The sequence below is a fragment of the Pongo pygmaeus genome, chromosome 11 (genome assembly GCF_028885625.2).
Source record: "Pongo pygmaeus isolate AG05252 chromosome 11, NHGRI_mPonPyg2-v2.0_pri, whole genome shotgun sequence".
NCBI lineage: Eukaryota > Metazoa > Chordata > Mammalia > Primates > Hominidae > Pongo > Pongo pygmaeus.
The window spans coordinates 101,181,207-101,198,023 of record NC_072384.2 but is presented as its reverse complement, the minus strand read 5'-3'; the positions used below and the strand labels follow the sequence as shown (position 1 = coordinate 101,198,023).

The window sequence follows — 16,817 nt, the reverse complement described above, 5'->3', positions numbered from 1 at the left end:
AGGAAGGCTGAGGCAGGAGAATCGCTTGAACCTGGGAGGTGGAGGTTGCAGTGAGCTGAGATCGCACCATTACACTCCAGCTTGGGGGACAAGAGCAAAACTCCATCTCAAAACAAACAAACAAAAAAAAGAAAATACAGAAAAAGTACAACAGGAAAAGTAATATTTTCCTTTAAGGTATTGTAATATAATTGTGATATTAATAGAATAGTGGAGGCACTTTATATACACACACATACATACATACATATATACACACACATACACACTATCCCCACACATACAACTCTTGTCCAGGTAAGTCACAGTACTTTATGGTACAAAGATTCTTCCCATGTGAATTAAACAATAACTAACATTATTGGGTGCTTAGGATGTGCCAGGCACTATTCTAAACACTTTAAAGAAAATGCAGTACTTCATTTAATAATACAACAGCATTAGATAAGTACTATTATTCTTTCATGAGAAAAGTAAAGTACAGCTGTCCAAAGTCACAGAGCTAGTAAGTGGAAGAGCTAACACTGAACATAGACACTCAGGCGAATGCACTTGTGAACTTAAACATCATAAATACTGCTTAATTGCATTGATTGTTCTCAACTATTAGTACACTTGCCAAACACCTACCCCAGAAAGCCTGTCCCCCTGTGAAGGACGGGAAGAAAGGGAGGGGTTGGATCTCAACAGAGCTAAATTGCTAATAGGCAAACTAAATCCATGAAAGAATCAAGCCCTAACATCCTAAGTATCCACAGTTATAAGTTAACTTCTCTCCTATGTATATACAATGGTTCTTGTGTACCATCCTGAGGGAAAATGAGAAAATAGTCTTTTTATGGTTCACGTAAGGAGGCTCAGTTGAGAAAAGCTATTTTACAGCATAATACAGCAGAAGAGACTGCCAAAATATAAAACTTAAAATTAAATGACAGTTCTTTCTATGACCCTTCCCATCCACACAAAAAAGCTGCTGGGTAGCATGGGAGGAAAGCAGAACTTTGTTGGGCTGATGACTATGTTATGATTTAATGTTAAATTTTTAAGTACATGAGAGAGGGCAGAAGTATAGTCTTTCGTGTTTAGGATATGTAAAGGTCTTTATCTGGCCCTGGGTGATAATCCAAATGGGATAGATATAATCTGTGATAAAAGGCCGGGCGCAGTGGCTCATGCCTGTAATCCCAGCACTTTGGGAGGCCAAGGCGAGTGGATCATCTGAAGTCAGGAGTTTGAGACCAGCCTGGCCAATATGGTGAAACCCTGTCTCTACTAAAATTAGCTGGGTGTGGTAGCGCACCCTTGTGATCCTAGCTATCCTGAGGCACGAGAATCGCTCGAACCTGGGAGAAGGAGGTTGCAGTGAGCCAATATCGCACCATTGCACTCTAGCCTGGGCGACAGAGTGAGACCCTCTCTCAAAAAAAAAAAACAAAAAAAACCTGAAACAATGCTAATAGTCTCAAAACAAAACACTCTTATATTCAATAGGCTTTTTATTTTATTCTCTCCAATATTCAGTAGGGAATTCCCCAAACAGGCTTTCTTCACTTCCTCCAAGTAAAATTGTAGAATGTTAAGAAATCTATATATATTTCCTTTATTCACAAATGTTACACTGACTTTATACACACTGTAAAACTCAGAATTTTTTTTGTTTGTCTATTGTTTTTTTTGAGACGGAATCGCCCAGGCTGGAGGGCAGTAGCGTGATCTCGGCTTACTGCAAGCTCCGCCTCCTGGGTTCACGCCATTCTCCTGCCTCAGCCTCCCGAGTAGCTGGGACTACAGGCGGCCACCACCATGCCCGGCTAATTTTTTTTTTTTTCTATTTTTTAGTTGAGATGGGGTTTCACCGTGTTAGCCAGGATGGTCTCCATCTCCTGACCTCGTGATCCGCCCGCCTTGGCCTCCCAAAGTGTTGGGATTACAGGCGTGAGCCACCACGCCTGGCCAACTCAGAATTGTTTTCAAAAACTAATGCCCATCATTGTAATTACTCTGTGTACTTTTTTTTTTTTTTGATATACAATTTCGCTCTTATTGTCCAGGCTGGAGTGCCATGGTGTGGTCTTGGCTCACTGCAACCTCCGCCTCCTGGGTTCAAGCAATTCTGCCTCAGCCTCCCAAGTAGCTGGGAATTACAGGCACCTGCCACCATGCCCAGCTAATTTTTATACTTTTAGTAGAGACAGGGTTTCACCATGTTGACCAGGCTGGTCTCAAACTCCTGACCTCAGGTGATCCACCCACCTCGGCCTCCCAAAGTGCTGGGATTACAGGCTTGAGCCACCACACCCAGCCCTCTGTGTACATTTTTAAGGATTACTGTGTCAAATCTTTCACTACTTATTTGTTGATGTCATCTCGTGTCCTCACTGACTGCTTTACCATCCCTGGTACAAAAAAATACATCTTGGAGGTTTTGGCTGCCATATTCTCTTTTATTACTAGATACTCAGATATAATCACTTTTCCTGAGCATGACTGAAATCAATTTGACATATAAAAAAATTTCAGGGTAGAAGTTATTTGCTGAGGCATCTGCCACTGACATTCTAGATCTATTGAATCTTTATCAAGTGTGTGTTTAACATACATGATCTAGGCCACTGCATATCTCACAAAAAATTTTATTGCCAATTTTTAATTGTCTCTAGCTCACTGGTTCTCAGCCCTAGCTTCACATTAAAATCATCTGGCCAACCGAGTGCAGTGTCTCACGCCCGTAATTCCTGCACTTTGGGAGGCCGAGGTGGGTGGATCACCTGAGGTCAGGAGTTTAAGACCAGCCTGGTCAACATGGTGAAACCCTGTCTCTATTAAAAATACAAAAGAATTAGCCGGGTGTGGCGGTGGGCGCCTGTAGTCCCAGCTACTCTGGAGGCTGAGGCAAGAGAATCACTTGAACCCAGGAGGCAGAGGCTGCAGTGAGCCGAGATCGTGCCACTGCACTCCAGCCTGGGCAGCAGAGTGAAACTCTGTCTCAAAAAAAATAAAATCATCTGGATAATTTTTTAAAACAATTCTGATGACCAGGCCCCATGCAGACTCTCTGGGAGTAGGATCTGGCGTCACATAGTTCTCAAAGATCCCCAGCTAATTCTCATGTGCAATCAGGATTGAAAATTCTCTTTAATGCTATACCAATCTTTGGCATAGGTAAGCTTTCTCTCTTCTGTCCAGAACCTGACTCAATAATAAATTTTTCCTAGAGAAACACCTAGTATAGTAACTGACAATATAAGAAAGAAGTATCATTAACCCATTCCATAAACATACCTCCACCCCAAAGAATAGACCCATCCATATTAATGCTTTAGTCTGCCTTCTCTATTTCCTAACTCAGGCCACTGAACACTGTAGGTGTTAATACATTTTCACTGGACCCTTGCACTTCTTGGCCTGTCCCCTTTCTCATTCCCTTTAGTTTCTATTCCGCAGCTTCAGCACATAAAGTATCACTTTCTCAGCAGCCTCAACTCTTTTTCTATGAAATGGAGGCCATCATGCTAGAATAAATATGCTTAATTTCCTGTTTCCCGCCACCACTTCAAAGTTCTCAACTATATCTGTAACTATCCTTATCCCCTTGCTGCCTGTCTCAAATGAGAGGTATCTCACATCATTTCTTATTTTTCTCACACTCCCTGCACAGTTCTCATTTTTGCCACTTGGCTTAAATCTATAAACGGATGACCCTAGATCTGTATCTCTAGGCCTAGACCTCTTGAATGTTAGACTTTTAAATCCAACTGGCTGCTGGATAGCTGGATATCTCTCAGGCACTTCAAAGTTAAGATGCCTTAAACTAAACTCATCTGCCTTTTTCCTCTATCAGTAATCTCTCTCTCACATCACACCAATAAACTAATCCAGGCAACCAAGCCAGAAACCTGAGAATTATATCTCCTCTCTCCCTCACCTCTATTATCCAGTCTCCAAATCCTGCTGACTGCCCCCCCCCTTTAAATTAATCCTTCCCACCTTTACTACTACAGCACAAACTCATATCCTCTTCATATCGACCGCTTCAATAGCCTCCTAACTAGACTCCTTGCCCTTAAATTTATCCTCCTTAGTGATGGATATTAAATGCTTATCAGTACCCTGGTTAAAATTATACAGTGGTTCCAATATAGGGGATAAATTCCATGTTATTTAGCCTGCATACAAGGCCCTGTGGCCTACTTCTACCCCATCTCCTATCATTCTTAAGTAACAACAAAGTGCTTTGTACTACCACACTCATTTGCACAATCACACCCTTTGTCCTTTGTACTACCACACCCAGTTTGTACTTTCTTACTGAAATCTCTTCTCCAGTACTTTCTCTTTTGCTTAAGTCTACTTGTGTTTTGAAATTGGATTGGCCGTTCCTCTGCTATCCCCCAACCCAACCCCTAGATTAAGCTAAATGGCAGTTGTCCTTATAGTTCTCAGTACACCTTTTTGAATTTTTTTTTTTTTTGGTACAGATGGGGTCTCCCTATGTGCTCAGAGTGACCTCAAACTCCTGGGCTTCAGTGATCCTCTCGCCTCAGCCTCCCAAGGTGTTGGGACTACAGGTGTCAGCCACTGGGCCCAGCCTACACCCTTTTGTGTTGAAATTATCTGATTCTTTCTACCGAACTAAATTCTAAATTCCTTAAGGGTAAGGGCCATCCATACCTGGGCATTATGCCCCTGGTAGAGGTAGGGGCTCAAAAATTTTATTAAATAAACTGTTCAAAGACCCAGGGAGAAAATGGATTTTTTTCAAGGAGCAATAGCATCAATATGAAGCTTTTCATGATACTGGCAAAGACAGAAGTCAACTGAGTTTCCCAAACTTAGGAACCAATATAAATGTATCTTAACTTGTTCATAAGACCTACTTGGTTCTGGTTGCTTAATCTAGATCTCTCACTGATATCTATACAGCTATTTAGATTATATTTCAATTTGGAAGATATGAACTGAGATCATATTCTTGAATTTGATCAAGTAAAATATGGTTTGGGTAAAAAACCTTGTCTGAATATAAAAATGAACTTGAAAAAAAAGATTTCATTTTTTAACTCAGTCATCTCCTTGAAGAAGAAATTTATAAAGATTCTGATTTTCTTCAGTGTGCTGACAGATGAGATCACAGGTGAAGAAAAATACAAGCTGCTATCATCTTGATTCTGCAGTCTATTTAAAAATTAATTAAAACTTTAAGAATTTTCTCCTTAAAGAATCTAAATTTGATGACTCACATTCCTTTTTACATTCTTTTTTAATAGATATAAAACATCAAGAGTTTATTACAATTTTGAGTAAATTTTTCTCTGGGTTCTACATAGTATGTTTGCTCCTGCTTTATTTATTTATTTTTTCAGAGCTGAGGCTTTATTCCAAAGTTTGGTAATGCTAAAATTGATCAGAAGCTCAGCGTGCAGGGACAGGGCTTATCAGCTAGTAGGTGTCAGCGTAGGTCTATATTGATAAACTGGCTTTTTCAATTGGGGCCTCCTTTCTTTTCTGATTAGCTTGCCTGAAAAAGTCTTTAAATTTAATGCCCAGGGGATATATGACTCATTGCCAGCGTTCTGGGAGCCAAGTAAGACGAGGTCCTAAGCTTGTCCTCCCCATTTCAGTATGACCTCATTTCTACTCTCAGTTGTGCCTAGTGGTAGAGTCTAGATCCTCTCGGTTCACCTTATAATCTCCTGGTCCTCCACAAAGTATGACAGGAGATCTAGCATCTAATTGTTTCAAGACTCCCAACCAATCTTCCAGTCTCAGCTTCATACTCCATTTTTTTTTTTCCAACCAATCCTCCAGTCTCAGCTTCATGCTCTTTTTTTCTTTTTCTTTCTTTTTTTGAGACAGAGTTTCCCTCTAGTTGCCTAGGCTGGAGTGCAATGGCATGATCTTGTCCCACCGCAGACACCGCCTCCAGGGTTTAAGCAATTCTCCTGCCTCAGCCTCCCAAGTAGCTCAGGTTACAGGCATGCACCACCAAGCCCGGCTAATTTTGTATTTTTAGTAGAAATGGAGTTTCACCATGTTGGTCAGGTTGGTCTTGGACTCCTGATCTCAAGTGACCCACCTGCCTCGGCCTCCCAAAGTGCTGGGATTATAGGCATGAGCCACCGCGCCAGACCCATGCTGCTTTTAACGTATTCCTGAGACTACCACCTGGAGTTCTGTGAAAGGAATAGGCTTCTTACTGGCTTCCCCCTCTTCAGGCCTGGATTCCAGCTAACCAACTTATGTTAACCTGTTTTTCTATTCTGTTAATTTTATGTTTATACTTCAATAAAAAATTCTGATTGTTATTTTACTGGTATTTAAAAAGTCTTCAATTCACCCTGTTTCATAGATTAGAGATTTTTAAAAGCCAGTCCCTAAATTTCAAACTATTACCCAATTAGCTGCTTGTGCCTCTATCCTTTACAATATTGAGCTTCTATTTCCCCCTTTGGAACAGTCTACTTGCCCTACGCAAAATTTCCGTGAATACATGGGGAGTTGCCATTTTATGGTCCCCTCTGACTTCAGCTTCCTGCTGCTCCTAAATCCTGTGTCTCCATTCTGAAGGTATGGCTCTTTGTTTTTATCTTAGTATCAATCTAAATGCAAAACTCAGCTCCTTCCCTCTATTTTCCACACATATACCATAAAAACTACATCCAAACCCACCACTCACACCAAGGCCTCTGTGGTCTGTAGAAGCCTTTTTTTCAAGATGTGAGAAGGAGAGGAATGAAGGGGAGTTTACTGACATCATAGAAATATAAAAAAACAGCCAGGTGCAGTGGCTCACGCCTGTAATCCCAACACTTTTGGAGGCCGAGACAGGTGGATCACTTGAGCTCTGGAGTTGGAGACCAGCCAGGGCAATATGGTGAAACCCCTTCTCTACAAAAAATACAAAAATTAGCCGGGCATGGTGGCGTGCGCCTGCAGTCACAGCTACTCAGGAAGCTGTAGTGGGAGGTTTGGTTGAGAGCAGATAGTTGAGGCTGCAGTGAACAGTGATGTTGCCACTGCACTCCAGCCTGGGCGGCAGAGGGAGACCGCATCTCAAAAAAAAAAAAATTATATATATAAAAAACACACATAAGTTGAACATATCTATTCAACATTCCTAGATCTTCATCTTTTTTTTCAAATTTCTTTTTCTAAGAAATGGGGTTTCGATGTGTTGCCCAGGCTGGAGTGCAGTGGCTATTCACAAGTGAGATCACTGCTCACTGCATCCTGGAACTCTGGGATGCAAACAATCTTCCTTTTCTCAGCCTCGCAAGTAGCTGGGATTACAGGTGTGTGTGCTGGGCTAGTCATCTTCAGATTTTTAAACACTCTTCAAACACATCATTGTTAACTGTTGAGCTACGTTCTCTTTATCTTCTGTCTCTAGTCACTCCCCAAATTCTTTTTATAATGCACAAAAAATTGCCTTTCTCTTCCATTTTCTTAACTCCACCTAGCCAAAATGGAATAATGAGGTATCAAGGCTATGATCATTTCTTTCTCAACTGGATTTCCTAAACAGCTTCCAAATCTTGTGACTCTATATCTTCCCTCCCAATCCTACCTCCTTTATCCAAAGATCTTTCAATACAAATCTGACCAGTGCCCTAAGGGCCAACCAAGACCTTCATAATAACAGACCCAACGCTTGGCATTTTACACAGCTGTTACACGGATTTGGACCTTCTACCTGGAAAATTTTACCCCTCTTGGCCTGTTTTAAATCTGTTCAACACAGGGGTTTCAGTTTAAACATCTCTTCCTCCTAGAAAATTGTTCCTGACTCCTTCTGGACTTTTAATTAGCTACTCCTACCATGTGCTCCAATGCACTTCCCATATCATAGTATTTTTCTCAATATTGTCCGTTCAATATCTTCACGTGCTAGGTAACTATAGTGAATGCAGAGATCGTAGTTGTCTCGCTCGATAATGAATCCTTATCTTCTGGTTCGCAGAGTACTCTGTAGTTTTGTTTTGAGTAAGTGAACCCAAATGAAACAATACCCTGTTCTTAATACTGTATGGATCCCATCCAGGTTCATTCCTTTTCTTCCTCATTTTCTGTCTTGTCTTTTTTATATTTTGGATAGTTGAAGTCAATCATTTTCTCTGTCTATTCATTCTATTTCCCCAGCCTCTTCATCCCACTAGCCGTCCGATCCCATCTCCATATTCAGTGCTTCTCCTAACGTCTCTTCTTCTCCCTACCCCAAACCCTGGAGATGTACAAGATCCTACCTTTCAGGCCAAATGAAGAAAATCTTTAAAAAAGAAATGCGAATCAATTTCCATTACCTTTTTCTTCAAAAGGTAGCTGGGAAACCAATGAACACTTTTTTTTTTTTGGAGACGGCGTTTCGCTCTTGTTGCCCAGGCTGGAGTGCAACAGCTCGATCTCGGCTCACTGCAACGTCCGCCTCCCGAGTTCAAGGGTTTCTCCTGCCTCAGCCTCCCGAGTAGCTGGGATTACAGGCATGCGCCACCACGCTCGGCTAATTTTGTATTTTTAGGAGAGACGGGGTTTCTCCATGTCGGTCAGACTGGTCTCGAGCTCCCGACCACAGGTGATTCGCCCGCCTCGGCCTCTCAAGGTGCTGGGATTAGAGGCGTGAGACACTGCGCCCGACCCCAAAGAACACTTTTTAAAGATTGCTACAAGACAAAGAGCCACCACTCAGCCAGCTACTCTGCAAACTTCCTCAGATCCAAACAACACTTCCTTTTCCCTTCGCCGGAAACGGAAAGAGGAAAGGAAAGGTAAGGCCCACAACTCAGGGCCCAAGAATCCGTTTTCCTCAGGTTTCCTGATGAGCGGGGCCGAATGGCCGGCGCCGACTGGCCGGCAGAGCCGTCGCTCTTGGCCGACTCCTCTGCCTATTGGCTCCCTCGGGCACCGCCCCCTGAACAGGGCGGGAGATTCGGTGTGCCGCACGCAGGCTTCCCATCCCCCAGCTGGCCTCCAGGGCTCCTTGCCTCCCCCGTGGTCGGGTGCGAATTACTAGAAATTGGCTTTTCCCGTTGGGGCCGAAGGTGCCTTCCCTGCGGCGGCGACTCAGCGGGGTGTCGTTCGGCCGGCGTGACGCAGCCGGATCGGCGCCTGGCGGAAACCTAGAGGTGAGTAGTGGGGTGTCGGGGCAGCTTGCCTCCCTTTTCTGCTTAGCTCGCGGCTTGTGAGGTGCGTCCAGGTGCACCCAGCCCCGCGTCGGAGCTTGGCCCCCAGCGTCCCAGGTCGCGCCGTCTCAGGACTTTCCCTCGGTACTCGGGGCATGGTCTCTGCGCCTCGCTGCCCCCCGCAGGCTGCCCGGGGGCTCGAGAACCCTTGCTGGTGGAGCGCAGCCAACTGGCCAGAGGCTGGAGGCGCAGGCCAAAGTCCTTTAAGACTTGAGGTGAGAGGCTCGCTCTGGGAGGACCTTTCGTTAGTCTGCCCAGCAGTTATAGGCCTTTTGTGCAAGGGACGCCTGGTACTAACATACCTGATTCCCAGCTTACGAAGCCCTCTGGTTGGAAAAGGAGAACTGTGAAGATGTGTAACGACAGTGGTAAAGTGCCCTGTGAGGTATGAAGAGGAAGAGATCGCGTCCCAGAACCACTGTAGTTAGAACCTTTGATGTCATCGCAGCCTGGAGGCACCAATGTGTCCTGCCAGCTAACTGATCGGTCACCTTGGAGCCATGCTTGGCTGTAAAATGTTGATAAGCCAGGCTCTTTTGGTAGAGCTTTTTAATTAAAAAGATGTTGAGACGTTACTTTTCATTTTACAATTGAAATCCTAATAGAATCGTTACACTTTCCCGCAGTTAAATTGCAATCTGAAGAAAAATAGCACGGCCCTACACCGTTATATAAGGGCACTGCACGTTAAACGGACATCATCACTTATTGAGCAGTTTTTCTGTTAGATGTTGAATGAGTTAGAGATGTACAAGAGATCTGCATGGTTAAGTTGAAGTTTAAAGTAAAAATATCTCAGTGCAATGCAGTAAGGAGCTAAAAAAGAAAAAGGTTAAAGTAAAAATACCGATAATTGGGAGCATTCAGTGATGCTCTTTTATATATCAGGCACATCATTTCATTTAATCGTCAGGACTTTGGACAAAGTCACACAGTTATAAAGTATGGAGTGGAGATTGGAACTCAGGTTTCTCTGATATTAAAATTGGTGCTTAACCACTAATCTATCCAACCTTCTTTTTCAAAGGATTATGTTTTTAAAAATTACAGCAAATCTTTTATTTGTTTTCAAAGGAGAGTGTGTTGCTAACACTTGGTGCAATGCTAACACTTGGTGCAGCTGAATTGCCTTGAAGTTAACTCCTTGAAAGGGGTTGACCTGTAAGCACCAAGGCAGTGCCTTGAGGGGTCATAATGGTCACTAAATATTGCATTTTGTTGTGTGATTGTTAGGTTTTTTTGTTCGTTTGTTTTTCAGGAACTGTTGGAAAGGAAAGAAGGAAACGTTTCTCATGAGGTCTTTGTAGACATTTTCTTTAATTTGGTGATTTTGTACTATTTAATAAGATGCTCCAAAATTAGCAAAGGAAATGTTTGTGTAAATGCACTTGGCTACAAACAAGTCTCAGGCTGCCTCTGTCCAGGCAATTCTTATGTAGAATACCATAGGGAAATTGCCTAGGACAATACTCAGTTGCCTAGAATATTTGTTTTTAAATTTTCCTAGAAAATCTCCCCACATCCCCAAGAACAACTAAACTTTTGCCAATAAGAATTACGTAACAGACCTTTACTTGCTTTTTGCTTTGATTGTCAGGAAACTCAGAGCCAAAAATTCATTGTGTGATTTTATTTTCTGCTTTTCTTTATATTTTTTCTGATGCAGACTCCCTATTAGCATTTATAATTTAAAATTTGTTTTATTGCATTTGCTCATTATCACTGCTTCAAATCCTTTGTAGTACACAGCAGTGTATAATTAAGTAAAATAATGTAGATTATGCTGACTCTGGTCATGCTCTTTGAAGTATGCTTGATAGAACTAGTGATGTTTCACCCAATGAACTGGAAAGTTAGAGAAACTGTAGAATTCTTTGGACATTCTATAGTTACCTGCTATAGAATACCCTAACCCTAATTGACATGTAGAGAAATAATTAGACCTATTACGAATGGTTTTCAGAGGTCAAAACAAGAATTTAGCGTCCAGCACAGTGGTTCACACCTGCAGTCCCAGCATTTGGGGAGGCTGAGGTGGGCAGATCGCTTGAGCTCAGGAGGCCAGCCTGGGCAACATGGGGAAACCCCGTCTCTACAAAAAAATACAAAAATTAGCAAGACTTGGCATTGCATGCCTGTAGTCCCACCTATTCAGGAGGCTGAGGTGAGATGTTACAGTGAGCTGAGATCGCACCACTGCACTCCAGCCTGGGTGACAGAGCTGAATGACCCTGTTTCAAAAAACAAACCCCACAAAAACAAAAAACCCAAAACAACAAAAAAACCAAGCATTTACGATAACATTTTTATTTGATGGCAGGAGAGGTATGTGGTGTAATAGAGTGGTCAGGAAGTTAGGAATCTGCCAGGCGCAGTGGCTCACACCTGGAATCCCAACACTTTGGGAGGCTGAGGTGGGCCAATCACGAGGTCAAGAGATCGAGACCATCCTGGCCGACATGGTGAAACCCCATCTCTACTACAAATGCAAAAATTAGCTGGGTGTGGTGGTGCACACCTGTAGTCCCAGCTACTCAGGAGGCTGAGGCAGGAGGATCTCTTGAACCCGGGAGGCGGAGGTTGCAGTGAGCTGAGACCGAGCCTCTGCACTCCAGCCTGGGACACAGCCAGACTCCATCTTAAAAAAAATAAAAAAATAAAAAAAAAAAGAAGAAGTTACGATCAGTCCGACGTGGATTTCAACCCTAATAGATTTATAATTGTGTGTATTTGCATTAATAATTTAATGAGTTATTAATATTTAATGAGTTGACCTCAGTTTACTCATTTGTAAGTTGGGGACATTATATATATAAAGAGAGAGATGCAAAATACCTAAGTCAGAGAATCTGAGGATTTAATGAGCTGGTGTACATAAATGTGCCTAATACAGTGCCTCACAAACAGCCCCTCAAAAAACCTGTTTATTTTATACAAATATTACGTAAATGGATTAAACTTTTTCTCTAATACACCCAGATTCCCCATAATAGGAAACAGTATTATGACTAGAAAAATGGCCCAAGAGGACATGTTTTACAAGCAATGGTCATAAGTTATAGATGAAGTATTTATTATCTTTATTTTTTATTTTTATTTTTAAAATTTTTCTTCATATCACAGCCAAGTCCACAATTTTTTTTTGTTGTTGTTGTTGTTTAAAAAAATTTTTTTGACCTGGTGTGGTGGCTCACTCCTGTAATCCCAGCAGTTTGGGAGGTAGAGGTGGGTAGATCGCTTGAGCCCAGAGGTTTGAGACAAGCCTAGGCAACATGGTGAAACCTCATTTCTACAAAAAATACAAAAGTTAGCTGGACGTGGTGGCACAAGCTGGTAGTCCCAGCTGTATGGGAGGCTGAGGTGGGCAGATCACCTGAGCCCAGGAGGTTGGAGCTATGGTGAGCCAAGATCATACCACTGCTCTACGTGACAGAGCCCAGACCCTGTCTCAAAAAAAAAGAAAAAAAAATTAGAGACAGGGTCTCACTCTGTTGCCCAAGCTGGAGTGCAGTAGTGTGATCATAGCTCAATGTAATCTCGAACTCTGGGGCTCAAGGAATCCTCCCACTTCAGCCTCTGAGTAGACTATAGGCACATGCCACTATGCCCAGTAATTTTTTTTTTTTTTTTGGTAGAGGCAGGGCCTTACTGTTGCCAGGCTTGTCTTCAACTCCTGGCCTCAAGGGATCCCCCTGCCTCAGCCTCCCAAAGCACTGAGATTATAGGCATGAGCCACTGCACCCAGCCCAGTATTTATTATCTTTATACACAAAGTATGAACCTCATAGAGTTGTGCAGATTAAATGAGAATACATATGGAGTACTCAAAACTATGTCTAGCACATTGTAAGTGCTCAAATTTTGTCCTCCTCTCTTCCCACTCCATCCAGATGTTCTCAGTATCTAGGGCTTCCTGGCCAAATCAGTAATGGTCTTTTTGTCCTTTACTATACCATTACAACAGCTTTGGCTTTGTAAGGTCTACATGTATCTATTCATCATGCTTGTTAAAACTTGTGGAACTTGTTTTTGCCCCATTGCTTTCATTTTTCTACTAGCTGACCCTGACTGAGTTCTTTTTCCAATTACAGGTGACTCTATCTGAATTTTGCAGCTGCAGAATGTGTAGTACCTTAAAAGGTAAATGAAAACTGAAAGAAGTCATTTAAGCATGTTGCTTGTCAAAATAAAACTTGGTAACATTAAATTAGTTTTCTTCCTGCAGATAATGAACTCAGAAGAGATAAATGACTGTGGTGGTGGCCCATGCCTATAATCCCAGAAGTTTGGGAGGGTGAGGTGGGAAAATTGCTTAATTCCAGGAGCTCAGAACCAGCCTGGGCAATGTAGTGAGGCCCTGTCTCTACAAAAAAAGGAAAACCTGCCAAGCATGGTGGCATGTGCCTGTAATCCCAACTACTTCAGAGGTTGAGATGGGAGGATTGCTTGAGCCCAGGTGGTTGAGGCTGCAGCAACACAGTGAGACCCTGTCTCAAAAAAAAAAAAAAGAAAGAGAGACACAGTCAATAGTTTCTTCTGCCAAAAGAAAAGGTGAAAACAAGATTGTAAGAAAGAGAGAAGAGAAAAGAAATCACCAAGAACACTGAATCTTAGTTTACATTTTTTGGGTAAACTGATTAGCTGGCAGCAGTTAAAATCATCATTAGTTATTTTCAGGCCAGTAGCATAGTAAGTTCTGAAAGTACATTTTGTCAGACTAGCCAGAGTTGATCAAACTTTTGCTTGCCATACTCTGGAGGTTTGTTCAGTGAGGAACTGAGTGTAAAGTGTTTGAAAGATTTGTGTTTACTGTTTAGTTACCAAGATACCTAGAAAGCCATATTCATATTTGTAAAGTTGTTTGGTAAGCATTCCATAAAAGTAAAGGGAGGTGCTTGAGGGTTTTTTGATCCAGGCTTGGGACACAAATGAAGTTTAACAGACTCCCCACAATTGACTGTAGCTTTCTAGTGAACAGATAATAAAATCCATTAAACCATTATTCTTTTTTTGGCTGTCACTTTTCTAAACACTCATGTATTAACCACCCCCTTTCTGTTAATGTGCTTATCTGGATTGGTTAGAGCTTTCATTAAAACTTAAATTGTTTCTCTGAGAATATTTTATTTTATTTTTTTTCTGAGTGTATTTTAGCTACCTTGATTGGATTTAGCTCTTCTCAAATCTCAGAATCTCTTTCCCTCCCCAGTTTTTTAGATAAAGAATTGAGTTACCTACAGTTGAATATGTAGTAATACAGTAATGCATAATGTATTTTTTATACTTAAAAAGACTTTAAAAATATTAGATAAAGACATGTATTCATTATGTGAGTGTTTAATTTGGTGGTTGATATGAATTCTTCATCACTTTTGAGTAACTTACTGTTTTTGTTTAGGTTGGCAACAATGAGTAAACCAGAATTAAAGGAAGACAAGATGCTGGAGGTTCACTTTGTGGGAGATGATGATGTTCTTAATCACATTCTAGATAGAGAAGGAGGTACTAAGTGATTGTACAATTTGAAGAGATGCTTATTATAATGTTTATGGATCATTTCACTTTTAAAACTTTTAACATTTTCTTTTGAAAATATAGTGCAAAGGATTGATCTGGTTAGTAAAACTAAATAAAAACTGCTTTAATTTTTAGTTTAATTCTTTCAAACTTTAATTGAAAATGTTCAATAAAGCCTAATATAAAACGAAATGCCCAGTAGTGGTAGTCACTAATAACTACCCATTGTAATTTAAAATATGTGGTTATTTTGAACCCTAAAAATATATACTTTTAAGATTGTGTGGTTTTTTTTTTTAACTATTTATATAAACTGTGGAAGAGTGGCCAGAGTGGTCAGTTTTAATCAAAGAGAAAGCTTTTTTCCTAGCTTTTAAGTAATGACAATATAAATATTATAATTTCTTATTTAAATGTAATGTTTAGAAAGAATTTATACCTGTCATGCTCTGTTTCTTTGGATGTTCTTATAGGAGCTAAATTGAAGAAGGAGCGAGCGCAGCTTTTGGTCAACCCCAAAAAAATAATAAAGAAGCCAGAATATGATTTGGAGGAAGATGACCAGGAGGTCTTAAAAGATCAGAACTATGTGGAAATTATGGGAAGAGATGTTCAAGGTATTTGAGGGGGTGAAATATACACTCGTTTCTGCTAGTAGCAGAAATTGCTTTATAGGATACACAAAAGTAGTCTGGTAGGTTAAACAGTGGTGTTCTATATTATCATGTTTCTCATCTAAAAAGCATTTGCTTCAGTTTCTCCATAGTTCTTTTTTTTAACAACCAGTCCTGCACATAGTTTTCAGTAAGAAGGAATCTATAGACTAACCACTCTAAAGTTATTCTCTTTTTATTTTATTTTTTAAATTTTTCCAGGATACATGTGTACAATGTGCAGGTTTGTTACATAGGTATACATGTGCCATGGTGGTTTGCTGCACCTTTCAACCCATCATCTAGGTTTTAAGCCCCACATGCATTAACTGTCTGTCCTTATGCTCTCCCTCCCTCCACCCACCCGCAGGCTGTGGCATATGTTGTTCCCCTCCCTGTGTCCATGTGTTCTCATTTTTCAACTCCCACCTGTGAGTGAGAATATGCAGTGTTTGGTTTTCTGTTCCTGTGTTAGTTTGCTGAAGATGATGGCTTCCAGTTTCATACATGTCCCTGCAAAGGACATGATCTCATTCCTTTTTATGGCTGCATAGTACTCCTAAAGTTATTTTCAAGATATTTATTTATTTATTTATTTATTTATTTATTTATTTATTTTAGAGACAGGGTCTTGCTCTGTCACCCAGATTGGGGTGCCATGGCACAATCATAGCTCACTGTAGCCTCCAACTTCTGGGTTCAAGAGATCCTCCCAACTTAGCCACCTGCGTAGCTAGTACTATTTTTAAGATATTTATTTATGGCCAGACGTGGTGGCTCACGCCTGTAATCCCAGTACATTGGGAGACTGAGGCAGGAGGACTGCTTGAGCCCAGGAGTTTGTAACCATCCTAGGCAACATAGTAAGATCCCGTTTCTACAGAAAAAAAAAAAAAAAAAAAAAAAAGTTTTTAATTAGCTGGAAGCTGGGTGTGTGATGGCTCATGCCTGTAATCTCAGCACATTGGGAGACCAAGCAGATTGATCGCTTGAGTCCAGAAGTTTGAGACTAGCCTGGCATGGTGGCACACACCTGTGGTCCCAGCTACCAGGGAGGCTGAGGTGGGAGGATCACTTGAGCCTGGGAGGTTGAGGCAGCAGTGAGCCGTGATCATACCACTACACTCCAGTCTGGGCAACAGAGTGAGACCCTGTCTCAAAAAAAAATAAAACTAGCTGAGCATGGTGGTGTGTGCCTGTAGTCCCAGTTACTTGGGAGGCTAAGGCAGAGGATTGCTTGAGCCCAGGAGGTTGAGGCTACAGTGAGCTGTGGTTGCATCACTATACTCAGCCTGGGTGACAAAGCGAGACCCTAGGTCAAAACAGAACAAAAAAAAGATATTTATATTTTTAACTTATTTAAAATACCTTTCTAAAGCAGGTTACTTTACTGTTACCTTGATCTTTACAGAACTAGGAGGAGCATTTCAAGAAGTAGTGTTCTAACCCAGGGATGCTGGTATTATGTGTG

The 16,817-nt window shown here is 41.4% G+C and overlaps 1 protein-coding gene and 1 long non-coding RNA gene across 4 annotated transcripts in view; one reads left to right on the top strand and one right to left on the bottom strand.

The window, feature by feature from the left end:
* The window catches only part of LOC134737744 (uncharacterized), a 56,207-nt gene extending 47,472 nt beyond the window's left edge, over nucleotides 1–8,735 (bottom strand). The window contains exon 1 of the long non-coding RNA XR_010122947.1: nucleotides 8,301–8,735. This is a non-coding gene — a long non-coding RNA (uncharacterized LOC134737744). The remainder of the gene's footprint in view (nucleotides 1–8,300) is intronic.
* Nucleotides 8,736–8,907: 172 nt separating this feature from the next.
* The window catches only part of ORC2 (origin recognition complex subunit 2), a 54,493-nt gene continuing 46,583 nt past the window's right edge, over nucleotides 8,908–16,817 (top strand). For 2 of the 3 annotated variants that reach the window (XM_054476838.2, XM_063648331.1), the window contains exons 1-4: nucleotides 8,984–9,119; nucleotides 13,268–13,316; nucleotides 14,575–14,678; nucleotides 15,167–15,310. In XM_054476838.2, the coding sequence (XP_054332813.1) occupies nucleotides 14,585–14,678; nucleotides 15,167–15,310 (238 nt within the window). In that variant the 5' untranslated portion in view covers nucleotides 8,984–9,119; nucleotides 13,268–13,316; nucleotides 14,575–14,584. Of the gene's footprint in view, nucleotides 9,120–13,267; nucleotides 13,317–14,574; nucleotides 14,679–15,166; nucleotides 15,311–16,817 lie in introns of all 3 variants that reach the window. The other variant, XM_054476839.2, reaches the window with a different exon arrangement.